The following is a 27,528-nucleotide window of genomic DNA, read 5'->3' as shown; positions in this document are numbered from 1 at the left end:
AACAGAAGGATGCGTGTTGTGGCAGGCATTTTATGTGACGTTACCGGGCTCGTTTTTGTGGGGTCAGCTGTAGGGAGGTTCTGGAGGGCTCTGGTTTGTTGAAGCAAGGTATAAATGGATCAGATCCTTCGCTACTCTTTGTAAGGCTGTATGGAGAGAAATGGCACGGTGTGAGCGATGCAAAGAAAGTAGCGATAACAAGAAGCGGATTTCTGCTTTATTGCCTCGCGTTGGGGCTGGTTGGGTTGGTGGTGGTGGCAAAGCCTGGGAAATATACATCTTTCTCCTTTAAAGTTCTAATTCAAGGCATGAATGTGTGAGTTCTGAAGGGACTTAGGGACTGCGGTAAAAAATCGTTGTCATAGTAACAGAAAGGGAAATAGGCCTGGCTCACCTGGGACTTTAACTTACTGCAAAAGCGGATTTTTTTTTATTTTTTTTTAAGGAAAGCACTCAGCAAGAGAAATAAATAAATAAAGTGTTCTTTGTATTCTAAACCGATTCTTCAACTATTAATTTTTTCTCATATCGGCGTCTTTTTCCTTCCAAACTTATTTAAAAATCTCTGATTTTTTTTTTTTTTTAATTGTTGCAGCTAAACCCATTTTGTCCTCCAAATGGCAATGCATTAGCAGAAAGGAATCACAGAAAATAATCTCATGTAGGATAAAGGACACCAAAACATTTTTTTGCCTGCTCTGTCTGAATTCAGAAGACACGCGGGTTTTGTTTCTAATCCAACAACTGTGATTTTTCATGCAGGGCAGACTTCTTTACCTTTGCAATTCACAAATTTAATCAGGTGAATGAGACAATAAAGGGACGAATCCTCTCGTCCCTGGATGAAAAATTTGGTGGAACAGTTTATTGAAAACTGCCTGCCTAATATTTCTAAAGTGTAAAATCCATATGCTGTAACGCATAGTGCTGGGTAAGCCCATCAAGCATCCTGAAGATTCAATTTCTGAACATGACAAGCTAAACTTGCCAGAATAATAACGTCTAAAGACAGATCCATGTGACAAGGCAAAAATAATCGGCACGAGAACTTTGTGCAATGTTAATGGGTTTATCTGCTTGGCCAGCGTGAGCTGTCACGGCTGACTTCGATTTGTGTTTCTGTTATCCTCTCTGAAAATCTAGGTAAGATTATAATCTGGGCTCCTGGCAGTTCTGCCTCTCTGCTTTAGTTACTGAAATCTTAACAGCTGAAAACATCGTCGTGATGAAATCTCATCAGCTTCTTCTGGGAGCTCTGGTTGTCTCTGTTTTTTAATACCTTCTAAGTAGTTTCAAGGCTTATCTGCCTCAGAGTTGCCCTGTTGGTTTTTGTGTTTTTTACAATAATGTTATCCGTCTATATTGTTTCATGGAAAATCCATTCAGACAGCAAAAGAAAGACCTGGTATGCATGGAAGAGATAAAGAAAGAAACTCAAATCGTGTGTTCAAACATGCAGTGAAGGAACTGGCATAAATCGAGTAGATATGTTGATTTACATCAACTAATTGCCCATCTCAGTGTGGATTAGGCACGTCAGCTATAATTTACATGATTTTTATAAATTTGTCGTTTTTTTGTTGTTGTCAATTTTTTATTTTTTTTTAAGTTCTCACAATCCTGGTCTCCTGATACACCAACATGTAAATCACCACGATGTGTACTTTAAGACAGAATACAACACGTTTTACTATGCTTAATAACAGTGACACGGTTCTTTATCGTTCCAGATTCTTCTTAAAATTTTTTCTCAAGTGCAATCAGAATTGTTTGAAAACAGCAGGAAACCCAAGAGATATGAGGCGGTTCCAGGTAAGGCTCAGCATTAAGCTGTCTGCTTTTTTTCTCTTTTTCTCCTTTCCTCTCTCCTACATTGTTCATAATAAATATGATGACAGTATATGATAAGCCATATCAGATATTGTTAAAGTTTTTCTCCATTTGTTGTGTTTAAACCTTTTTTCCCTCTTCTCTCTCTTTTCCCACTCTGAATCCCCAAGGGGAAGTGATGTACTGTACCAACCAGCAGTGGATATTTGATTTGACACCCTCGGGCAAAGCACTCGCACATACAGCTGCCCACAGCAGGGATCATGTTTGTGATACTTAGATGCCTCAGAATTTTTCAAAGTAGCTCTGTACGTGGTACACAAGCAGTCTCCTCATTTCCCTCCACTCCCTATCTCTTTCCATCTCTTTTGCCTTTTAACTCTTTCACGCCCTCCCTTTCAGCTTCTCTTAAAAAAAAAAAGCCACAATAGTGATGGTCACTTTAAGATCTCACGCAGGAAAGCAACAAGACCCACGGGACAATGACCCAGCTGCTTTGCAGTAAAATCTGCCACTGGTTTCATCATAGCTGTCGCTGATGTATTGTGAATACCAGCTAATAAAAACACAGAAGGAGGTGAAATGTGTCAGGTTAGAAGCAGCGGAGGAGAGGCAGACGCAGTCTCTCTTCTTCCATACCCTAATCCTTTAAGCAATTATGTTTAATAAATAAGTATTTTCCCTGTAACTTGGCCCTCACAAGAAATGAAGTGCATTGCTCGAGGCTTCTAAGTCCTGGGTGCACAGCCAGGTCTTTGTGTGGTGTGAAAAGTGTCACAGGGGAGAATCCTATAGAGAAGTGATGCCAGAACTGTTGGGTCATCCCAACATCCCAACATCCTTAGCTTTGGCGATTCATGTTTCATTACTTGGGTGCTTGCCTCAGTTTCCTCATTTACCAAAGAAGCAAAAACTCCAGAGGAGTTTACAGAAGTGCTTAAAACTTTCCACAAAGCAGGTTTCCACAGACAATTGATTTTGTTCTATACTCTTACTAGAAATGAAAGATTCGCAAGAATCTTTTTTATGAAAGAAAAAAAAAATCTTGTAGGAGAAATTGAGTAAAATGAAAATGCAGAATAATGAAAACAAAAATCTACTCTGATCTCTGAAAGCTCCAAAAAATTTAGAGAAGTTTAGGAAAAAAAAAAAAAAAGTAAAGATTTTTTCAATGTATTTATTTATTTATTTTTACACCAGTGGTTTAAAGAGATCATAGTTACTTTTTCATTCTGTTTTTTGGAGGTGGTAAGACATCTGAAGAGAAGAGGTGGCCATTGTTAGTGAATTTGTCCTGGTTTTTATTTCACATGGCAATTTCCATACAGAAAAAAACACCAAATAGACATCATCTGTCAAAAATGTGCACAAGGAAGGGTTGGTTTGGTTTTGCTCTTCATAAACCAAACCAGCAGCTTAGCACACCCTTGGAGCTGCAGTGTGAGATTGAAGTTGAAACCTCAGAATGAATCAAGGTTAGGCAAAGCCTAGGTTTACCTTACTCTTTGTCAAAACCAAAAATGTTGACTTCATTACAGAGTTACAAAAATGAACCTTTGAAACAAATGGTAAAATGCTTGAGGTGGTGTGTGAAAGCAGGATCTTTGTTCAGGCTTGTTCAGAACCGGATTCATCAGTTGACGAGCTTGGTTGTAGGCTACAGAGGTCAGAGTATATGAATAAAGATACAAAAAAGTAGTTCCATTGCTGCAATCATATGCATTGGGAGTAAAACAGCCGTGTGTTCCAGTGGAAATCAGCCAGGATGACCAGTAAGGACGATAAGCAAAGATGTTAACTTGTTTTCTGTCTGCCCGGTTGTTTCTAAGGATAGAAGCACGGCTTCCCTGAACGCAATGTAAGAAAGAGCATTCTTGGATGCTCCACTCTCTCTGTCTTCTGGATCCTCCTTTTTTTTCCTTTTATTTATTTATTTTTTTTTTTAATTTGAATGAATGTTTTTTTTTGTTTGCGTCTTGTTGAGTGTGGTCTGTCAGCTATCCTTAAAGCCGTAAGTGGAAAAAAAGCGACATCACTCCAACCAGTAGTAGTGTGCTTGCACGCTGTGAGCGTCTTCATTTTCACTGAAGTTGTTAGGAGTTACATCAGGCAGGGCAATTAGTGTGTGGGATTGCTTATTGGGTTTAAAGGCACAGTTCTTCATCCCACCAGTACAAGAACACCTAAGTAGAGTAAAAACAGGGTAAAAAAGCACGAAAACCTACTTGACTTGTGATTGAATTCATTGTGCTTTATTTTTTGGCCATATCTAAAACATTTGTTGGTTTTTCCTGATAAATTCTTTGTACAGCTGTTGTTATTAAGACCCTCTTCTTCCCAACATTTCCATACACTCAACTTCCCTTACCCAGACTTCTGCAGTGATGCTCAGTTGAGTTTCTTTTAATTTGTACCCGTGTTATTCTAGGGAATCAAATCTCTTCATTTTCAGTGGGATAGAACTTGTCAGATCTCCAGAAGACATTAAGATATTTTTTTATGGTTATAAAGAAAACAGAAGAGCGAAACCCTGTCTCAGGGTTCTCATCACTGAAATTGTTACTGAAATCTAGAGCTGAAAGGGTCTCATCCAAATGTTCTTTAATGGAAATTGAACGAAAGCCCAAAACTCAGGCTTGGTTGTTGAGACACAAATGTAAATAAGAGGCATGGAAATTGTGCCGTACAATGCCTCTGAGTGAGCTCTTCAAGCGTGGAAGAGTGGTTACTCATGTCTGGAAAAGCATCAAGTTAATGCTTCTGATTAGAGATGGGTGTGAATGTACGGCTTGGGCTTGGTTTGGCTGATAACCAACGCTCCGGGGAGCTGGGATCCAGCCTCCGAGCCTGGCCTCACGCTCAGTGCCTGGAGATCGAAGATTTAGCTTTCTCGTACAGTACAGTTACAGTACAACAAACTCAATTAAATGTTAGATTTCACTTACATCACACCCATTTAAAAAAAAAATGAAGGGGGAGAAAAAGGGGTGGAAAGGTTACATTAACGCTGCATTGTAAATTTAATACAGCTCCAGATGCCAGAAGAGGTTTTTTTTTTTAGAATAATTCTTTAGTTTGGAGAGCAACGCCAGCTGCTTTGTGATCACGTTAACTATTTGAAATTTGCTTTGATACGAGGTAGAGCTGCAGAGATAAAAAGAAAATCCCTTAACTTTTACAGATTTTTAAAATGTTTCTTATGATGTTTTTCTACTGTTGAGAAGTGTTATACCTCAGAAGGTAAAGGATATGTGATCATTATTTTAAATGTTTTTCTCCCCAGTAATAACATAATTTATTGTGAATCTCAGGCTACTTCAGTGTCTCTCAGTGGCTAGAGCAAGGGCAGGAAATTTGTCTAGAACTAGTGGATATCTTCATGGTTACTTGTGGCTGCCCAAGTACGTATACAGATCGAGTAATATGTCCTTGGGAATTTAACTGGAGCAAATATCGATCAGCTATCAGCCGAAAAATCCCTGAATAAAAAGGAACAATTATTAGTGAAAAAATGAAACCAAAAAAAAAAAAAAGCATGTTTGAGTCACCTACGCAAACCACAGCGCTATGTGAGCTCAGCTCATCTGCAAACCCGAGTTTCCATAGGTATTGTCGTTACTGTCACTGCTGTATGCGCACTGAGTGATCTCCCAGGAACAGAATAAAAAAAAAACGTGATGCCCTCCACTTAATGAGGACTTCTCCTAGAGAACTTGATTGAAGCCCAATGATACTTAATGGTAATGACCGGTGTGTAATGGGGGACAATAATTCTGTGGAATTAAGATGAGGCACTCCAGCAAAAATGCTTCAGCTGAGACCTGGTGCTAACGCATTAGCCTCCTGTTGATTGGGAATTCTGCTTCATCCGGTAACACACTGATTAAACAGATCCTACAGTGCCATGTTTGAGGGAAGGGTACCAGGCACAAGAACATCAATACATCCTTGAAGCAGCGGGATTCTTCAGAGAAGAGAAAGGTCGGCAATTGTCCTCTGTTTTCAGCAGACAGCATGACACGGAATATTTCCTGGCAGGTATCCCCCTCTAGGTGCTCTAGGGAGAAAGAGAAAGGAAAAATAACAAGGTGTGTCCCTGGGGAGATTTCCTTCCTGACCTCGGAGTGGTTGGATCAGTTCTTCAGCAGGCGCGTGAGCCAGGCTGGCTGTGGTGGGGAGCTCCCCCAGCGAGGCTCTGACATGAAGCACTGAAGGATCGGTGTTGTTCGGGAAAACCGGGTAAGGATGGTGGGCTGTGACTCAGGGATGTCGTGGTCTGTAAAGAAACAAAAAGGGAGGGCAGCAGCAAAAGAGAACTGGTCAAAATCAAATCACTTGCAGCCTGATGGTAAAAGGATGTGTTAGAGACCTCCCAGTCAGATTTGGATGTGGACAGAGATCTCTGAACTGCTGTTAGGGAGATGAATACTGCAGGGAGTAATGTCGTTACTCACTAATTCCCCAGTTACAGATTGCAAATGAAGAGCAACTGGTATCCAGCTATTGCTGTGTGACAGATCTCTTAGTCAGAAAGTGACAAAAGGTGGTGTTATTTTAGACTCTATACATGGGAGGGATTGACTGAAACTGCAAAAATGAAACAACAACAACAACAAAAAAAAAACACTCAATGACTTAATGTGCTCAGATCTGAAGCCCAAATAGACATTGTGGCAGTGAGTTGCCAAAGTCGTATTTGTCCAGTAAAACAAACCATAAATGAGATTCTGCCGTGTCTCAGGTAAGCTCTGCCAGTAGAAAGGAGGCATTTGTACCACTGTACCCCCTGAGCTTGTTTGGGATACGAGGTACTGGGTTACCCATGTTCAAACAGGGTGAAACTGAAATTGGAGCAGGTGCAGAAAAGGATCGGTAAGGTAGCTGGGGGGTGGGCAAGGTGGTCACACACCTTAGCACCGTGCACTGAGCCTGGACATAACTGCTCTCTAAAGATATCAGAAGGTAGATAATAATAATAATAATAATAATAATAATAATAATAATAATAATAATAATAATAATAATAATAATAATAATAATAATAATAATAATAATAATAATAATAATGTAATTAATATTTAATATTTAATGATAATTTTGAAGACAGTGTTAAGTATAAAGCGACTACAAACAAATTTAGGCTGTAAGCCATAAAGTCCCTGATAATCAAGACAAGTAGGCTTCAAAACAGGAGTACCAAAGGCAGAAGCTTGAGCTGGTTTAAGACAATTTAAGAAAAGCAGCCACATGGTTTAGCTGTCTGTAATAGCAGGAGATGGATGTCAGTGACCCAGGAGTTATCTCCCACCCCTGTGCCCCCATGCCCAAAATGAAGGCCACGTGCATCGCTTCCCTGGTAGCCCCGAGTTTGCGGCAGGCCGGGGTATCAGGGAGGATTTCCCAATGAATTTGGTGGAAGGTTTGAGCAGAGAGAAGCCGCTGGCATTTTTCACATTGTTTATCTTATTCCTAATCCAACTCTGAAGCAAACAAGTATCGCAGCATCTACTCCTGTATTACTCGCTCAACCAAAACGCCTCTTGACATCAATGGGAGCCCCGTCCAAGTGCAGACAGCAGGATGAGGCCTGACATCTTTTCTTCCACCCAGCTGGAAAATAATAATAATGATAATAATTTTTAAAATCCTCGTAGTAGTTATTCTTTTGAAAAGTTAAAATAACACGGCGCTGGGACTAGAGAGTTATAAGGGAAAGTGCATCAGGAATGTAATATTGTTTCCAGATGTACAATGTCATAAAGAATTTTTTCCACACTTGGAATGGCAACAGGAATTTTTGGGGAGAGATCATTTACACAGTGATGAGATATGTTACATGTAAGTAAACGCCTGTATGCCTGGAATGTTTGTGCCATATGTCTGAAGAGGTGTCTCTGAGCGATGCAGCTTTTGTGTGTACGGGGATGTGTGTTCACTCGCATGTATGGGATCTGCAGTGGAACACGCCTTACAAATACAATGTATAGACAGGGGAGGGGAGATTGCAGTGCCTCCATCTAAGCATTTTGAAGCACTTCATGGTACTTTAACAGTTTTTAGTGAAATACCTCATGTAGGTACAGCACTTGCCTTCCCCACTACCCGCTCTTCTCTAACATGGGCTGGCTGCTGCAGGAGTTGAGGATTTCAGCCTTCAAGCTGCTAATGTGAATTCTTGGGATTGATAGGGCTGTCAGTACTGCTGAGTCAGAGAGGTGATCTTTAAGGTACCTGGCTACAGGTTTGTAAAGGAATAAGCCTGTGGCTTCATAGCCAATAATGATTTTTTTTTTCCCCTAAAATAAGGAAAATTCAGGGAATCCTGCTGAAAGCCCCACTCAGAAGCTTGCCACTCCTGTGCTGTTCCTATAGTTGGCACCCCATTGGGCTGGCTGAAGGAACAGCTCATGGCCACGTCTGGTCTTCTTGGTTCTTCTTGGTTGGTTGTCCTCTGAAACTCCACCAGGGTGACAAGTTGATCAGCTGCTTGGGGCACAAAATCTTTCTCATTTGTGCTGTCTACGGCAAATTTGACTCAAAGCTACGACTACCAGAATCCATCGCCTGATGTATTTTGATGTTCTCATCATTGCTTTAGTAGTACATTTTGCCGTAACTGAAAAACCATAAACTGAATAGGCAGAGAAGCCAAATTGTCATACAGTAGAAATAGTGCCATCAGATCAGGAACCAAACCAACAAAGAAAAACATTTGCCAGTAATTCGCCAGTGCTGTAGACAAATCTGAGAATTTAAACCCCCAGAGAAGTGTACGCATCACCTTTCACCAGCACTGCATACAGGAATACAGGTTAAGAAAAAAAAAGACCTGGGATGTTTTATGATGCTGGGAGAACAAGTGTTATTGATAAGTTCGTGTTCAGAAGGGTATTGGTGAAAATGCATAGAAATGGTTAACAAGGTAATGGTAAGAAACGTTGACCTTGATTTGTTTAGCTAAGATGTAAAGATTTTTGAAGGTCAAAGGTGTTCTTGTGTAGTGTTTTGGAGTCTAACTGTGTCTGACCCTCTAACATTAAGCTGCTGTGGCCTGCAGTTTTGAAGAGTGAAGCAAACCAGGGGGAAAGAGAGAAGGGGGAGAGAACAGGAAATGGAGTGAGGTGTTTCAGGAAGTTGTCAGGAGTTGACTGATTGATTCCAGATGGAAAGGGTCACCCGTCGTGACCCAGGAAATACTCACTGGGGGAAAGCAGTTGGCTTGTGAAAGGGAAGGGCCTGGGAGTTAGAGACCATAGTGGAATGCACATTCCTCTTCCTTTTATCCATAAAACATTGGTTTTTAATCTTCAGTATAAAACAATTGGATTGCCATCTCCATCAGGCAGAGGGAAGACTGGACCAAACTGGAGAAGTCCAGCACTTTTATGTCCATCATCTTCTTACCTTCCAGCAATGAGTTGCCTTGCAGTGTCATAGTAAGGATGACAAAGCTGCGTGCTGCATTTCCATGGTACCTTGGAGATGCCTGCAAATAAGGTCCAACATTTGAGAAAATTCTGGACCAGATCTGAACCTTGCATTTCGTCCCATCCCCGATACCACCGTATTTATTTACCCTGGGTCCTGGCCTGTGAAATGCCAACTGGCTTTGACCCTCCTGTGATGAATGGAAGAGGTGAATACAACTGGAGCTGCTCTTGGAGAGAGGTCTGAACGTGCTTCTTCTGCTCCTGATGGCTCAGGGAACAGAGGATGCTCCACACTTACCTCCTTCTCCACAGAGGACAATTTCTCGTGCTGCAGGAACCTCTGCAACTGAAGTGTGGCTCTTGATTTGTGCCCAACTTTTACACCCAAGTGGTTATCAAACAGGCAATGTGTATACTTGTAGTCTGCATATATTACAAAAATCTCATACCGAGAGCATGTGTGTGTGTTTATCACATACATACCTTGTGTATGTGAGGTCAGATATGTATATATTATATAATGTAACTGTATATATATGATATACTTTTGATTTACATTTGGTTACAATTTAAACACTTGTCGTAAATATTTCAGACACTGGAATAATTCAGGTCTATTCCCCTGTTGCCATAGTGTGCTCTGTGCTGGCCAGTGAGAGATTAAAATTTATTTCCATTGTTTAACGGAAAATAATGAAGTGCATCTGAGTGGGTTCAGCTATGTCATGCGGGAAATGTTCACTTTGGATAGGAGTCTCACTCCACCCAAATGTGCAATGATGAAATCAGTTGGCACACAAAAGCAACACATTTTGTGACAAGAATGCTTGAGAAATATAAGAGTACGGTATGACAAGAGCCTTTTGGAATGAATTAAACTTGTCTCAAGAAAGAAAGTATTCTTTAAACCAGCACAGTCCTGTAGGAAGGCCAGGTTTCTCCTGCTTTATGACAAGTAGAGTTTTACCAACAATTAGAGCTTGCCATTCTCCTACCCAGACCATGACAGCTGTATCTGTGAAAATTCATGAACACAACCAGGGGCAGGTTCTCAGTAGCTGTGAAGGGCTGTGGCTGTGGGGCAGCTGAAGGGCTTTAAGCTGATTCACCCCAGCTGATGGCCCCAACCTGAAAGTTTCCAGAAGATGCATCTTCTTGCAGTAGGTAAATTCTGCAGCTGATGTTTTTGTTTTTTTTTTCCATAAAGTTTGTGGTTTGAAGGTAATTATATTTCTGGTTTTATAGGAAACAGAGCTTTGGGTATTGTGTTTTAAAGGGAGAACTAAATGGCCTTCATTAACATCTATGGTTACATCCTCTATGAATTCAGGTGCCATTGGAGCCCAGCAGCAGAAGTCAGGGAGGCTGAGGTTTTCGAAACTGGTGCTTGGTTCTGGCTGCTCAGGCTCAGGTGTTCCTTGAGAGGCACTGAGCTTGCATATGTAAAAAACCAGACATGATATTAGGTACCTTTTTCACGTAGTGGGAATTTCTATTTTGCTCCGTCAGTGGAGACCTGTGTTTTCGGAGCAGCTGCGGGTGCATTTGCATGTGTGTGCAGTACGGCAGATGGCTCTGAGTCTGCATGGCTGTATCAGAGGGCAAATTGCTGTGGTGCTCTGCAGCCTGCCCTCCTGGTTGGTATGTGCAGACCTCTTTGCCATCAGCTATGCTACAGCGCATCATAGGGAACACAATTTAGGGCCATCTGCAGGAGCTGGTTCATTATACATTAAGGACTTTATATGGCCCTTAGGATGCTATGTTAAATGGAATTAATGCACAGAGTGGAGGCTGAAAATATTTTCTCCCATCCTTGCTAGGGAGTAAACCCTGTAGGACATGATTACATTTTACAAACAGAACAGGATTTTAAGTAAACTGAATAATTAATACTTTACAAGCTGAATATCCAAGTAAGTTGTTTACCTGCCTCCCTTTTCTCCTTTTGCAAATGTCTAGGTTGTGCTATCAACAACAGTGAACGTAGACGGGCACGTACTGGCGGTGTCTGACAACATGTTCGTTCACAACAACTCCAAGCACGGACGGAGAGCGAGGAGACTTGACCCCTCCGAAGGTAGGATATTGTAGGAAGAACAGCACGCAAATGAGTGCAAAAGCATATTACCCATTCTTCGGTTTCTGTTTGTTTTCAGGAGGGAAGGGGAGCTAAGGGGGAGCTACACAACCTCAGGGGGTTTAGGGAAGGAAAAGGCAGGAAAACAGTGTCTACAGCATGCAAAATATGATCCTCTTCACATCTAAGAGACTGGCTTCCCTCCCCCTCCTCCCAATTCATTAATTAGTTTGTCCAGCAGAGATGAAAAACATAGAAAGACTAAGTATTATCTAAAATTCAGACTTCTTTTTCAGCTGGGATAGATTTGATTTCAGGCAAATTAGGCAACATGACATCTTAGTTAAACAGAACTGTTACAGCACAAGATGTGTATGAAAAAGTGTCACTAGTTCCCTTAAACAAACTATGTGCAAAGCATAACAATGCACAGAAGGAAATTGACACTAATTGATTTTAGTTTGTTTGGCTAAGCAAGACTCATGGCCGTCTGCAGGATGGTTTTTGGACTATATTAAAGTAATTACGACTACTTGTATCTGTTAAGTTTCAAAATGGTTGGCCCCTCCTCTCCCTCTTCTCATGCATTCATTACCAATGCATTCCACCTCTCTTGTGCAGGCAGTACTCAAAATTACCAGAAAATGCTATCTGTGTCTACTTCTCCCTCCCCTGCAGCTAGTGAAAGTGAGAAGAGCTGGTGATGTTAGTAGAAAAGACAAGCGAGGATATTATTTCATTATAATGTTTTGCTGTCCCACTTCTTAAATGTGCCCTATATCAACCTATAAGAAGAATTAATGAACTGGAAGAAAATGATTGAATCAGTAAAGAATTCAGAGTGGTGTTAATTCTCCCCCAGCGGGCAGTGAAATGGTAGAAGGAAAATCCCAGGATTCCTAGCCTAGGAAGCCATCCAGTTTTTCCTTGACTGATTGGATGTGATTGACTGGCTGTTCAAAGGAGTCTCATGTTTTTGGAGCCCTGCCAAAGTTCCCCTCCACCTCTGACCCTGTCAACATTGGGAATGGAGTGATGGATTGACTTTGGTTATGGCCTGGAAACCATATTGGGTTCCTGATGGGATGTATAGTCCAGAGGCCTTGAACATATGGAAGAGAGAAGAAAAAAAAATCCGCTCTATAAAATCAAGAAAATTATTAGAAATCGTATTCTGACACGAATTGGAGGAAACGTTTGATATTTCCATATCTCTCTTACCCACTGATAAACTTCATAAATCTTAATCTACCTCCCTTTGCACAGGCTTTAGCTGTTGTGTGATCGTATGCTAATGAGTGTTTTTTTAAAACAGCCTCTGCACAACCATTTAAGCGTTTCATTTTTACACCCACTACAGTTGGCCTATTAGGCTTTAATGACACAATGTTAAGTGCCAGTAATGAATAGGCAAGTAATTAACACTAGCAAGGCAGAAAACACGTTATTTATTTATTTATTTATATATTTGTTGGGCTTCCTGGAACAGTAAAGCAGCCTTCATGGGTGAATGGCTGGAGGGGACTTGTCCCAGGCCTTTGGCAGCGCTGGGGAATTCCTGCCAACCGTGACGCTGCAGCGGTGCAGAAACTCCCAGGAGTGGACAGGTGAAGTTTTGTCTCAGTACGACTTAGGACTGCTTAATGCACTCAGAAGTTGGGTGCACGCATCAGCTGCAGGGGTTTACAAACAGTTTTGTGAACAATCTCACTGTGCACAAATACAAACCCCCAACCCTAATCGGATGCTCTGTTGGCTTTTGCTTTTGTTTAGCCACACCGTGCATCAAAGCAATCAGCCCGAGTGAAGGCTGGACAACAGGAGGAGCAATGGTGATCATCATTGGAGACAACTTCTTTGATGGGCTGCAAGTAGTATTTGGAACCATGCTCGTCTGGAGTGAGGTAGGTAGAGGCACCTCCCTGCTATGAAGCTGGAACAACACTCTGCTGTTATTTGGAAGGTGGAGGGGAGCGGTGTTATTTCCCATTCCAACAACGCTACCGAAATGGTGGCGTGTAAGATGGGCTGGATGAACCTCTGTGAAGGGGATTCATGGGACACAGTTGCTCTGTGGAACTCCTTGCTAGGTGACGTTACTGAGGCCAACTGCCCAGTAAGATCCAGAACGTGATTGATTCAGGGGTCTGGAGGCAGGTGAAGGTATAGAAATAAAGCAAGAGGGTGTGAACATAGGAGGAGTTAGCGTTTGGGAAGGAGAAAGAATTCCATCTAGGTCCAGCAAGAAGCCAGCAATTAAGCAATAAGTAATGCAATTTTCCTTGATGACAATTTATCCAAAAAAAGTGTTTTCCTCTCCTGGAAGCAAGAAACTAGACCAAATGTATCACCTGCCAGATCTATAGCATCTCCTATGCAGCAATAAGCAATGCTTTTACTCATAAAGTATGTTTGGAGGGTGTAAATGCAAGTGGGGGGTGTAACACAGACATACCATAATTGCATCTCTCCTTTTGTTATTTCCCAGCTTATCACACCTCATGCCATCCGAGTTCAGACACCTCCACGTCACATTCCCGGAGTGGTTGAAGTGACATTATCATACAAATCCAAACAGTTTTGCAAAGGCGCCCCAGGCAGGTTTATTTACACAGGTAGGTGACTGTGATTTACACTGGAGGAGCTTGAGCTCTGAGCCTCTTTGTGTTGGTAAACAGTATTGACAACTCCGTGCTTTGTTTGCTTGCTTGCTTTGCCTCTTCCTGTTTGAAGGCCACTCTGCTAGTTGTGGCATTTGGATACATAAGGAGATAGCTTCATTGCTGTGCAGAGGTGTTAAGGGACTGTTACTACACATGTTAATATTTTTTCCAGATTAGAGCTCATGCTGTTATGATATGGCTCTGTCTGTAGATATATTGAATGTACAGTAACGTGATAGCATTGTTCTATATATCCAAAGATGTTTTATTTATAACAGTATTTATTTTACATTTCTCTCTCGCTGGGGGTAACCTTTCATTTTCGAGATAATCCCAGAGGACGAGGAGAGTGTCTTGTATCGAGAGAAGCCAATGAGCCGAGTGGAAAATAAACACAATTGTTTTTTTTATTTTTTTTTTAATTCTTAAATGGATTATAAACTTGTTTAGTGTCCTACATTCACCTCTGCTAGCAGGAGAATACTAATGTTATGGAGAGAGCAGTCTATATATCTGAAAGGAAGAATCAGATGGGACCAGATGACCATCCCTCACTGAACTGTCAGTACCAGTAGTATCAGCGATGGCATACCATGCGTGCACCAAAACTTCTGTAGCCTGTTAAGCATGGATGGAGAATAATGGTGCACAGGGTTGTCAAGGGTGGATCTGTATTTATACTGAATGACTTGCTCCCACCAAATCATATTCAGCTTTCTCAAAATGCAAGGATTGATTTTCTTTTTAAAAGCCTCTTATTGCCAACAATCTTCATTAAGTAATTGTGTACTGTATTTGAAAAAAATGTAAAACCTAAATTAAAAATAATAACAAGGGTCCAAGAAACATTTTATTTACAAAAGAATAAGGCAAAAACTTAACCACGTGTTGAGCGAACTAGTTAGAATTTTTCTAAAACTAGAAAAATTTGAATGGAAATCTGACATTTTAGTAAGCTTTAGCAAGAACCAGTGATTTTTGAAGATCCTCTAACCACCATATGCCATTTTATATATACTTTTAAAGTACAAAAGCTAAATTACTGTTTACCTACATATGTGGGAAGGCATTGATTCATGATTGTCATAATACCTAGGGACCTGCAGCAAGAATTAAGACTTCCATTACACTAGGTACTCTAAAGAAATATAAGCTGAACTACAAAGGATTATGTTTGTTATGATAGTGGTGTGATCCACAGTTAGTTGAGGACAGTAAAATGATATCCATTGACTGAAACTAAATCAACCTCATGAAGATTAGGACTTTGTTCTGATCTTGCACCAAAATTTGTTCTGGAATTATGCCTGGACCTGTGAGTTCAGGATCTGGCCAAAAGCTTTTAAAAGACATTTTCTTCTAAGGCAGTGCATTCATTCATCAGTCTCTGGGAAAAGCTGAACCTGATGCCTGAGCAGGTTAAGCCTTTCCCTGAGCAATAACTGGCCAAAGCCACAAAAGAGGTTAAAATTCCAAATCTGCATGAAAACACAATTGTTCCTCTGAAGAGAGGGAGCAGATCAGCTTGGTGGAGTCCAGCAGTACTTAAGCAAGGGAGCACTGTCATTGATTTGTGTGCAGTGAAGTAGGAGTTGCGTTAGTTGTGATGCTTTTATCTTCAGAGGGACAGAGAGATTAATTCTTGAGTTATTATTACACATTGAAACTGGAAAGCTCTCCTATGCCATTTTTTGCTTGCTGAGGCCTTGATCTTCCAGTTCTTCTCTGCAAGCATCGGTCTGAAAGCTGCTGGTACGAGAACTGAAAGAGCTTTAGGAATGGAGCGATGCAGAGATGTGTAAAATAGGAATGTGCATCCGCCTATGAAGGAAAAAGTCTTTTCATTATGGTGAAGCCATTTTAAGTGCAAGACTTACTTGTACCATCTAGGGGGGACTGGAGTCAGACTGTAGCAGTTCTTTGACATATTAATTAGCGTGCTGCCACAAAAAGGGACATGAAGATGTATGTAGGAGCTGGCGGAAGAGAAGAAAGTTAAATATACTATCCCTGTTTTACTGCTGTTATTGGCATAGGGATATCTGTTAGCATTCTCTGAGGAGTGAGTGGGTGCTCACTGCCATATGTTACAAAACAGCATTTCGCAGAAGATGCCGAGCTGTTTGGGCGAGGGTAGAAGAGACAACGTTTCAATCTGTCTGTTCAGGAACCTGCAGCTCTCCCACCATGGCAGGCAAAATGATAAACACAGCTATTAGGTAGAGGCTCACCTGTGTAATCAATTCCCCCAGGTTGTTGCTGCTAATAGCAGTAAAAACAACTTCTAAGCTATGAAAATAACATGGTGGCTTTTTTTTTTTTTCTTTCCATGATTGTGCTATCAGAAAACTGCTGTGATCCTGCTGTGAGCAAACACACTGACTTTTAACCTAGGCAAGAGATATTCATGCAGTCGAGGTCCTTCTGCTTGTAAGTCTTCTTCAGACCCTTCCTGACAACTTCTGAACCTCTTCAGCAGTTTCTGCCAGGCTTTATCAGATAGGTAGAAGCACCACAGATGCGCAGTCCAAGCACACTTTTTGAAAATGGAAAAATTGTAAGAGAGATCTGAATTAATCCTTCGTGGAAGGAAAGGCTGCAGAGCTCAATCATTATTAGTCAAGAGTGAAGCTACCAGAAAACAGCCTCAGGTTTTTAAGCCAGGTTATTTAAATGCCACCAAATGCATGAATATCCATAGCACTCTGGAAAATAGCCTCACATCACAGAAGTGCAGGTATTTGTTGGAAAAGTGTGGCAGGCAAATATATAAAACACTGAATAGGAGAGTTCAATAGATTTTATAGTCATTGGTGAGGTAGTCCGGTGCATCTTAATGAAAATGTATTTTTTGTGATAATTGAAGCTTATTATTTTCTTGATACTTTTAGCACTTTATATTGCAATATATTCCTCCTAGCTGTCCCAAAGTCTATATCTGACAAAATATCAGAGAATGGGGCAGCTTGGAGAGACAAATAAGACCACTTCTGTCTTGAACTGTCCTTGTCTCTAAAACCAGGAATTTCTCCCCTCAATACATCCCCTTTACGTTCAGCCTACACTTGACAAAAAAAAAATAAAATGCAGAGACATTAACATTGAGCCCAGGAGACTGAGGAGTGTGAAATCCTGCAAAGTGAAAGCCTGGGCAGACGTAGTTCTGTCAGAATTAATAACAGCAGCAACAACTAGCAGCCCCGGCACTATCAGGGTCATGTTGTATTAAGTCCTTAATAATTATTAAGTGCTGAGATAACCTCAGATGAAAAGCACGAAGGGTCAAGTCACGTGGAAAGCACTGAACAGCTGGCTATAGGCACGTCGCAGGTATAACCATAATAATTATTCGTATAAAACCAGACCTCGGAAGGTTCACCAGGGTCTGACTGCATCAGCCATGGGCAGTTACAGAAGGCCACGTGCTTCCATTTTATGCGAGGCACTGTCACAAGAAACTGAAGAAGGGCTGACCACTTGCCTGTGGTTGTGCAGGAAAGCTGAAGAGAGCCAGGGCAATAGAAGTCCCAGCTCCAAGTCGTATCCTGTAATCACCAGACCACCAAAACTTTTTGAAAAGATGGAAACAAAAGCAATCATTTTAGTATTGTGCAGCGCATATCTGCCTCTGCCCTCAATATTTAATATACAATCAAATATTAATGTTTGACCTGATTATACTTGAGCTTTTTTTTTTTTTTTTTTTAAAGGAGTAAGAAAAAGACAGGTTGTTTGAAGAAGAAAGTGATAAACTGTTAGAAAGATGAGTACAAAAATTAGATATAAATTTCAAGGGTAAATCTAAACGCCACAGCGGAGCTGTTACAGGAGCTCATATGCGTCCTGTAATGTGCATTTATAATGGGCTCCTAGCACAGTGTGCTGTGCTGGCAGTGCTGCAGTTATGGTTCTGTCAGCATTTCCACTCTTAAGTGCTATCATTCAGGGTGCTGCAACTCAGCCATCAAATTCCTCTCATCACCCAAATGTGATGCGTGGACTTTTCCATACGGTTCCCAGATGGGAAACTCTTCTACGAGTGAAACCAACAGGATGCTGTGGGCTTGTAACAGTGCAGCAAAAACCTGGTGAAACGGCTTGCTACAAGCTAACAGCAACTGCGGAACCAACTTACATCAGTAGTAAGTGTGTACTTAAAATGAGGGAGATAAAAAGTCTGGTTTTACATCACCACAGCTAAGCATCATCTCCTGGTGAGCCTTAAACAGGTAACGCCTACGCCTCCCTGTTCGGAGTTACTTTTCTATCATCAGCTGTTCGTAGAGTAATAAGGCATTTGTTCTCTGTGCTAATCTCGCAGTAGCCTCATATTCTGCTTTTAATACCATACAAATTCAAAGTCTCTGCTGCTGTAAGCAGTTCCATTATAGTTCCATTGACTTTAATAACGCTTACCTCAGTTTACGCCAGCTGAAGCTACGTCTCGTAGGCTTTCATATCTTAAGTTTGATCACAGCTCTGCATTTGGTTTGTCATAGAGATGCTAACCTGGAAATGTGTATATCAGGGAGATTTTGAACATAATTTTCCTTGCTGAGCAAAAATCCTCCAGGGGTTAACTTGTCAGAGCAATGCAATATAAAGTAATCTGCAGGATCTGTTGGACTCCCAGGTTGTGGTGTATCACTCTCTATTCCAGGCACCAAGGATAGGAGGTACTGTTTTGCTAAAGCTTGTAAGTAGATTTGAGAAGGTCTTGTTATCTGCTTGTGGGAAATGGTGCTTACAAGGATACAGTGAGCTCTGGAAATTGCAGGTGAGCTCACTTGGCCAGAACACAACTGATGTGAGCTGAAAGCCCTTGCAGAGAACAGCTCCTACACCGCTTTAGCCTATTAAAGACGCACGCGATAGGAAACACTGCATAGGGACCGGGGTATTTGGAACAGCTGTTCCTGAAACAGCAGATTTAACACAAGTCACTGCCTGGTAGCATCCCTCCAACTCTACATCTCTACATCATGAAGTACTCCTTTGAGCAGGCTGACCAGAACGTGTGTACTTCCAGGCACCCAGGATTAGCAGGAGAGCTTCTGTAGCCAGCAAGGTGGCAATGTTTTATTGTGTAGGGTGAACACCAAGCATCTCTTCACTGGTGGTTTGAGTGAGGATAGTCCCCAGTGCACAGCTGAAATTCAGGCGGTTCAGTCCAGGGGTGCCTTGTTTTCTCTGTGCTAACAGCTCTAAGGTCCTAACCTTTATACCCAAATATTGCATGTGCACTCTGGGTTCCAGCTATACCTAGAGGTATGCATTTGGTGTTTCTCTCATTCATACTTTGCAAACAGTGGCCTTGTTGGCCTTTGTTCTACTTTGTAAAGCAAAGATGCACAACTTTGCTAAGGTCTTTGAATGAGGCCCTTCTTTGGCTGGCGGCGAGGGAGCGTGTGCAGCTCCCAGGGCATAGACTGGCACTATCAGAACAAGCTGTCACTCATGGGGAATTGTGCAGATCTCCGTAACATCCTCCTCCTTCCCCAGTCTCCTGTGCTTTGATGTGTGGTGAAATAATTAATACTTTAAATGTCAGCACTGTTCTTGTTGGGCATTGGAGTTAGTCCCCATTGAGATGAATGGGACCGAGCTGTTGGTTCGGGTTTTGCAAATAAGACAGATGCCGTGTCATCAGTTGCTCAAGTGCAAGAGGTTTTTATTTCCAGTGAGTCGTGCCAACTGGAGACTTGTGTTTGAAATGGAAGCACAGGTTTTGGAGGCTAAGGAACAATATAAGAGAGGCAGCAGTGTGCCATACTCTATTTGAGTCTCATCATAAATTAAGTCAGGCAGGCTGTGGAGCATTCAGACCTCTCCCTGCTGCTGACTGTAACAATTCTGTTGTTAAAACAATTATGCTGGAGTGTGGTTTATAAACTAACCGACAGTTTAGTTTATTCGCTAGATGGTTGCTCTTTTTTGCATACATTATCTCACGTCATGAACAATTTTTTAAATTATGTTCTGGGAAATTCAAGAGACCCCTTGTGCCTGAAACACTGGATTTGAGAGTGCCCAAAGGGATTTTGCTGTACCTGAATCTTGTTTTTTCTTGGGAGTTTCATTTCAGATACCTATCTGATTTGTATGAAATAATGAGCAGCCTGCTTCTGTGTCAGACTCCTTTATGATCTCTGAATCCATGAAGCCAAAAGCTTTTGGTTATCATGTTCACATGTCTCCATACCACGCAGATAAACCACTGCTGATCCAATAGCTCTTTTCTCACTGGAAGTGGTATCGTGGTGGAGCTGTTAAAACTTGCTGGTGGAGCCTACATCTTACCTCTCCTGGTGCATTTTCAGCTGAAATGGTGCCATTTGCTCCCACAAACTCTGGAGGTTGTTTCTTACCAGGACTTCATGACAGAGAGATTTTTGTTTCATTAACGAGTAAAACTAGCAGTGGGCAATTTTGTTGCAAGCTGTACAGAAAACCTTTTGTGATGAGAGGCATAATATATGCATTGACTCAAAATGGTTGATTTCTTCTCGGAACAGTTCAACATTGTTGAGAAATGATTTGCTGCTATTTATCTATCAGAACAGAATGAAAATGTCTGTGTCAATACTTTGGAAAAATGTTTGATGGATGATAGCCAATTTCTTTTTCCTGAATTAGAATTCTGTATATTCCCATTAGCTATTTTTAGTCAACTATATATACATATATGTATAAATTCCTGTATATTTTACATTGTTTTTGCCTAGCTTAAGATATAAAACTTAACTGATTAGACTTGTAATCAAGAAGAGAAATGGCACGTAATGATGTATAGGCTCTTGAGAGAATTGGCCTATAATTCTCAGGATTATTGGCAAAAAAAAAAAACACCCCCCAAAAAAAACCCTCTTCCCAAATGGGATGTAGATTCTGTGGCAGTTGAAATGTGTATTATTAAACTCCTTAAGCAAACCAGAATGGCTCCCAGTGGAGAGCAAAGACATTCTAAGTATAGCCAAGACTAAATTCTCAGGTCTGGGTTTTCTCTTCTCAATTCCCACTTGATTATCTCCTGTAATATTTAAACTTCATGCCATGCCATAATTATTTAATAAAAAGTAAATATAAAATGTATCTCAGTGGGGAATATGACCTTTTACCTTCTTGTTGTTATACCAAAGACAGACACAGATAAACAGAGAATTTGGAGCGGTGTAACAGTCTGTCTCACTTGATAGTTTCATTCTCCCCGTATCAGAAATGGTTATCATGGAAGGTGCTGAGTACATTTGGGAAGATTAAATAAGTGCCATCAGCATCTCTTGGAATCAGGTATTTTCAGCTGTGTTGATGTCACTGGTTCGTTCAAAAAAAATTTTTTTTTTTTAAGAAGGAAAGACAGTACCAGAGGATGGACGAAGCCGGTACTGAACGAGGATATTGCTCAAGGAGCTACATATGTTACTTATTAAACGCTTTGTGGAATTCTCATCAGGATTCTTAGCATGTGATTGCATGAACATATCATTTAAGGCACATTCTGAAATATAAGGAATTTCTTTAAAAATACCTGTGCTTGTATTAGCTAGCACTAGTACTCTTAATGTATTAGAGGCAAATCCTATAAGCATGCTGAACTTTAAAGAGCTGACTTTGGTTTCTGTATCAGTTGGAATCAGACTTTAATTCTGAGTAATCAGAAACTAGATTATTACTGTCAGATGCAAAGTAGAGAGTATCAGTGTGCCTGAAGTTTTCTGAACTTAACCAACGTTGCCGTAAGGGCTCTACCAGCTTGTACTGAGGATCTGGGTTAAAATATTGTGTTTTAGCCACTAGCAATTAACACCATTACAGTGAAGTGGCTGTGTATGCAGAAGAGCCACACACAATTTAAGAATTTTATGTGCCTGATGAAGGGCTGCACCCTGGTTGCCTGTGGTATCTTTCAGATTATTCACTCAGCCTTTAATACATGGTAAGTCTGCACTGACAATTGAAGCAGTTTTAGGTGTACAAGTTGCACGTTTGGTCCTTATTGACAAAGCCAAACCCACTAGTGTTACCCCTCGTGGTGCTTTCAGTTAGAACTCATGCAAACAGCCTGTAGCGTTCACATACATTTTGTCATTTGTGTCAATGTATCTGCCTCTGAGCACATTTTCTGGAATACTGGCAGAAAATGAGCATGTGCATTCAGTTCAGCTGTGCCCACCAGAAGGAGCAGGCAGAGGGGGTGTGTGTGTGTATATATGCATGAACGCACAGAATTCTTTCAAGAGTTGGTTACAAGCAGGAAGATCTCTCTAATTCTTTATTTAACAAGTTACAGACACACTGAGGGATTCTCCAGGACCATGCAGTTTGTTGTACAGATAAGGCAGAAACATCTGTACAATTAAATGGGTGGAGTTGGGGCACCAGGAGTCAGGACACCTGCTCTGTATGATATGGTTCAACATTGATAGCTTCTGTACTGCAGCTTTTTTAGTGGTACAAAAGTAATATCTTCGAAAAGAAACTGGGATGTTCATGCAGAGGTTCTTACAGAGTTTCACTTACTGTTAAACTTGTCTCACGCAGTGATCAGGGCTCACCTGAGTACTAGGCAAAACCCAGACAAGGAGAGATTTCAGTGCAGGAGCTGTGAAACTCGCCTTTTTAGAATACATAATCACATAATGCATTGTTTTCTGTTTTCTTTCAGCTTTAAATGAACCTACCATAGATTATGGTTTCCAAAGACTGCAGAAGGTGATCCCAAGACATCCAGGTGACCCTGAAAGACTAGCTAAGGTAAAATATTTCCAAGAGTTTTAAATGAGCCCACAAACTATTCTCTTCCACTTCTAGCTCATAAAAGAGATAAAATCATATCTTAAGTGATGATTATATCTGAACATAACTTCACCAATTTTAGGTTGTAGGTTCAAACACCAATTTGAGCATGTTGACCCCGCAGATGCCAGTAATTTTTACCTGTTAGAGCTCAAACATTTTCTGTGAACTTCTCTGCCATTTGTCTTTATTCACATCGGCAAATCTCTGCACTGAAGATACACGATGAGCATAAAGGAATTGTTACAGAGGTCTGTTCTTAAGGGAATCTCTTAGTAAAAAAATCACTCAAAGCCCAGCTTTTTCTGTAGCCACAACTGCAGCATGTATGTGTTGAAACAACTGTAGCTGTAACACACCGTGTTGATTTAGTACCTAGCATGATGCAGGTGGCATTAAAGACTCTATTCCTTGCTTTTAGTGCACTGAAAGTAACTATTATGATCTTTACGTGGGGACAGGCTATTGTATTCAGATATTATACTGTGGTGTTTGTTTTTTTCTTACAACCAGAAGTGACAGAAGAGATCTACTGGCTAAAGTGTGTTATTTGATTGATTACCATTACTGAGGAAAAAATAAATGGACGTATAGATAAAACAGATTTTTTAATTATTATTATTATTTACATCTAAAAAGAATAAAAAGAATAAAAAAGAATATATTGAAATGCAGTAGCAAAATGAGCTCCTATTTGAAATTGGGTTCTGTCTGAAAATTTTCTCCATTTCTCAAGCGAGGGTGCTTAAAGCAGCTTCAGGACTATGGAGAGCTCCACGGCCCTGCCGAAGTCAGGCTGTGCCGCACAGCCAGCGGCAGCCAATTTGTAGCACGCACGCAACGCTTTCCAGAGTGACTGATGATTTTGGATGTCTAGTCTGAGATACTGCAAGGGGGTTGATTTTTCATTTAAATGCCAAATAATGCCTCTTTAAGGGACTCACTTTTGAGAATGACCCCACATAATCACTCATGACCTCAGAAAACACTAGCCCGTGGTTTTATTTGTACTAAAATCCTTTTCTTTTAAAATGTCAATTTTACTATCTGCTCATCCTCTAGGAAATGCTATTGAAACGAGCTGCTGACCTAGTTGAAGCACTGTATGGCACGCCACATAACAACCAGGTCGGTGGAACCCCTCTCAGCAGGGTAGTGGGATATGGTGAGATTTTTGTAATAAACTCCAAACATTTTCTCCAAGCACATTCCTGAAGTTGTGCCCTTCACTGTGCAGGACATCATTCTGAAACGAGCTGCAGACATTGCAGAAGCTCTCTATAGTGTACCGAGGAATCCCGCACAGATCCCCGCACTGTCCAGCTCCCCGGCTCACAGCAGTATGATGGGAATTAACTCCTATGGCAGCCAGTTAGGCGTCAGCATTTCAGAGTCAGCACAGGGGAACAACCAAGGTAAGCACTGCAAGCAGCACCGTGTTAGCTGAAAAAATGAAAAGCTAAATCATAGTCATTTCCATCCTAGTTTTTAAACTTTTCTACCTACTCAGCTTCTGAACAGAACGATGGCTTTAAGCTGTCAGCACTAGGAATGGATGCGTGGTGCCGTTTTGGACGCTATTTCTGTACACCAGGTTCCAGTCATCCAATTAGCTATGGCTGAAGCCATTCTTGGGTAGATTTGACATCAACCTAACCCTCAATTCTCTCCCTGCTCCACTCAATATCTTTTGTTAGATCTCTGTTTTCGTAAAAGACAAGGACAACAACTGAACAAACTCTCACTTAAAGAGGTGGGGAATTTTCCTTCTTTTTTTCAATTTTTTTTAAAGGTTTCTTCCTCAACGTTTATTTTATCAATTTGCATATGTTTTATTTATCAAACATGATATATTATTGATTTTTTTAGAGAAAAAAAAGCCATAAAATGTCATATTAACATCATAGGAATAATATAAACTTTGGGTGTATTCTGTCTCTTGAGTATTTAATTTCTCAGGTTAACAATGTGTTCCGGTAACATATGAATCTGTGGTTTCTGACTGCATGAATAGCTGTGATTAAAACGCTCTAAAGTGCTAAAGCCATGTCATATGAAGTTAGTATTAAATGTGCCATGCCAAAAGTAATAATGTAGATAATTTTGTTAGTTTTTTAATAAGGTCTTACCAACCCTGAATTAGAGCTTCATAGTATTAATGGGCAGAAATAACCTAATTTAGTTAAATGGTAACCGCTTTTGTATTTATTGGATCATATCTTTCTAATGAAAGCTCTTCAGTGGATAAAAAATATTTTCTGCTGTACTAATAGCCTTGTGATAATAATAATAATGTGTACTAATAGCCTTATAATGCTGATAATTAAGGTATTCTCTTTTTGGAGAAAAAAAGCCAAGGATTTATTTACACAGTTTATTCTTTCTGTTAACATATTGGTTATAATTTCCCCTTAAAAATGTACATGATTTATCTCTAATTCATCAATAATTTGAAAAGTATAAACTTCCACCTAAAATTACAGAAAATCACACAAATTGTACATCAGAAAAATGAGCACACATTTTTTCCAGGTCTTGGAACAGATTTCAACTTCAAAAAAAAGACAAATCTAATTAGACAAATATACATCAGTTCACCTAAAAAAGTTTAGTTCCCTACCTTGCTTTAAAACTCAGTATTGCTTAACTTGAAAGTACGTGCATACAAAACACAAAATCTAATGGAACGTGCTTGACTGTTTAAATTCATCTGGATTTAAATAAATCATTTATTTAACCAGGAGAAAGGATTTTTTCATATTTATACAGGAAAAAGTTTTAATTTAAATCCACTGACATGATGTGAAATATGTTTTATTTTTAGGTTACATTCGCAATACAAGCAGCATCTCACCCCGTGGTTACTCCTCCAGTTCCACGCCTCAGCAGTCCAACTACAGCACTTCCAGCAATAGTATGAACGGCTACAGCAACGTCCCCATGTCCAACCTGGGCGTTCCAGGCTCACCTGGGTTCATTAACGGCTCTCCAACAGGATCCCCTTACGGAAGTATGTGCTTTGGTTCTTTTGTAATTGGTGCCTTGTCCTGCATAGCTTAATTTACCACATCAAAAAAATGCAGCAAGTGTTGTCTTTCAGAAGTTCTCAAGATTTAGTGAAATCCTATGATTCTAAATTTTTGTAAAAGGTTCTGATTTGTGTTCCGGTATGTTCTAGTATGAACTAGCAAATGTTCCTGTTTTTCAAGAATAACAGAGAAATATTGAATCCTACCTGTGCTTACTTCATTTTTTTTTCCTTATGCAGATTCCTAAGCAAGTGGCAAAGGCCACAGAGAGAAAGAAGGCACAATTTGTTACTTTACATGCAAAAAATGTTTAGATGTTACTTTAGATCCACTTAAAGGAAAGAGGCTACTCTGATCCTTTCTCAAAGGCAGTCTGTGTTTTTTATGTCCATGAAGAAGTGCATGAACTGCATTAGCAATAACAGAGCTGAATTTTGGATTAATTTCCTGTGAAATTATTTTTACCGTGATGATAAGCAGAAATATAACAACAAAAGCGTTAACTGCATTTCCAGTTACCAGTGGTACCACAAGCTAGTTGCTCTTCTTTCCACGCCTTGATTTCCCTCTGTAGGAGCGTGCCGATGTGTGTGTATGTACATCTATCTACACATATATGTACACACATTTTTGTATTTTTATCTCCATATGTATGAAAGTGTGAAAACAACAAAACAGTTTTAATTTATTTACTATTTTATATTATATTCACATTCTCTATAAGTTATATTATACCCACTTTGCAGTGATGATGAGGGTTTCTTGTCGGTCTGAAACTTGCTAAGCAATATCCTCATGCTTTGAGTTGTAATTTAAGGTGAAGCCCAAAGAATGTTCAGGTACTTTGGATTCTTCCCCTGTTCTGGAGCTTTGCCATTGATTTCAGTAAGGAAAGGACCAGGTTTGCAGCATATTGGTGTTCTTATTTCAAACTACTACTTACGTGAGACTTGGGGATTTACTTGAAACCACAAGGAATATTGTTAGTTGTTCCTTCTTTCCAGAGAATTAGTTGATATTTTTCTAAAAGGTAAGCTTACAGGTGCTGTGCAATGGGACTTTTCCTTCAAAGACACCTCTTTAAAAAGAAGACAGTTCAGATTCAAATCTCATTAAAAGCTTAAAACATCCCCCCAGCAAGCTCCAACCAATGAAATCTTCCAGGGAATGGACAGGAGTTATTTATTTTCCCAATTTCAATGCACAAACTGTAAGTGCACGTGCCATTACTCTCTGCTGTTTGTTCACATTGACTCTCTCTCTCTCCCTTGCTGACTTACCATTTTCTGATGCACTCATCCCTCATTTTAAAATAATTAAATGTATTTTTTTTCTGAGCTAAAGTATTCAAGGTAACTACATCTTTACCTCTAGGTTTACCTTAAACAGCCAAGTCAATGGGACAGACATTTTAAGCAGTTTTACCAACTAAAATTGCATTTCTGATGAGAATTCACTTTTTTCTTTTTGCAGTAATGTCTTCAAGTCCAACAGTTGGCTCCTCCAGCACTTCTTCCATCCTTCCATTCTCCTCTTCCGTCTTTCCTGCTGTCAAACAGAAGAGTGCCTTTGCTCCCGTCATCAGACCCCAAGGGTCTCCTTCTCCTGCCTGCTCTAGTGGCAATGGAAATGGGTTTAGAGGTAAGAAATGTACAATTAATATTCAGCTGGCACACACGAAGCACGCTGTGTTAGCCTCG

General features: G+C 40.4%; 1 protein-coding gene across 4 annotated transcripts in view; it reads left to right on the top strand.

Annotated features, from left to right (window-relative positions):
* EBF2 (EBF transcription factor 2) overlaps window positions 1-27,528 on the top strand; it is a 136,500-nt gene that overhangs the window by 96,728 nt on the left and 12,244 nt on the right. For all 4 annotated transcript variants that reach the window (XM_068662208.1, XM_068662210.1, XM_068662209.1 and 1 more), the window contains 9 exons: window positions 1,731-1,812; window positions 11,223-11,340; window positions 13,114-13,244; window positions 13,829-13,955; window positions 22,669-22,757; window positions 23,862-23,927; window positions 24,037-24,214; window positions 25,624-25,809; window positions 27,302-27,469. In XM_068662208.1, the coding sequence (XP_068518309.1) occupies window positions 1,731-1,812; window positions 11,223-11,340; window positions 13,114-13,244; window positions 13,829-13,955; window positions 22,669-22,757; window positions 23,862-23,927; window positions 24,037-24,214; window positions 25,624-25,809; window positions 27,302-27,469 (1,145 nt within the window). The remainder of the gene's footprint in view (window positions 1-1,730; window positions 1,813-11,222; window positions 11,341-13,113; window positions 13,245-13,828; window positions 13,956-22,668; window positions 22,758-23,861; window positions 23,928-24,036; window positions 24,215-25,623; window positions 25,810-27,301; window positions 27,470-27,528) is intronic.

Source organism: Anas acuta, chromosome 27, assembly GCF_963932015.1.
Source record: "Anas acuta chromosome 27, bAnaAcu1.1, whole genome shotgun sequence".
Lineage (NCBI taxonomy): Eukaryota > Metazoa > Chordata > Aves > Anseriformes > Anatidae > Anas > Anas acuta.
Note: the sequence above shows the minus strand (reverse complement) of the source record. Positions and strands in the feature narration are given on the sequence as shown.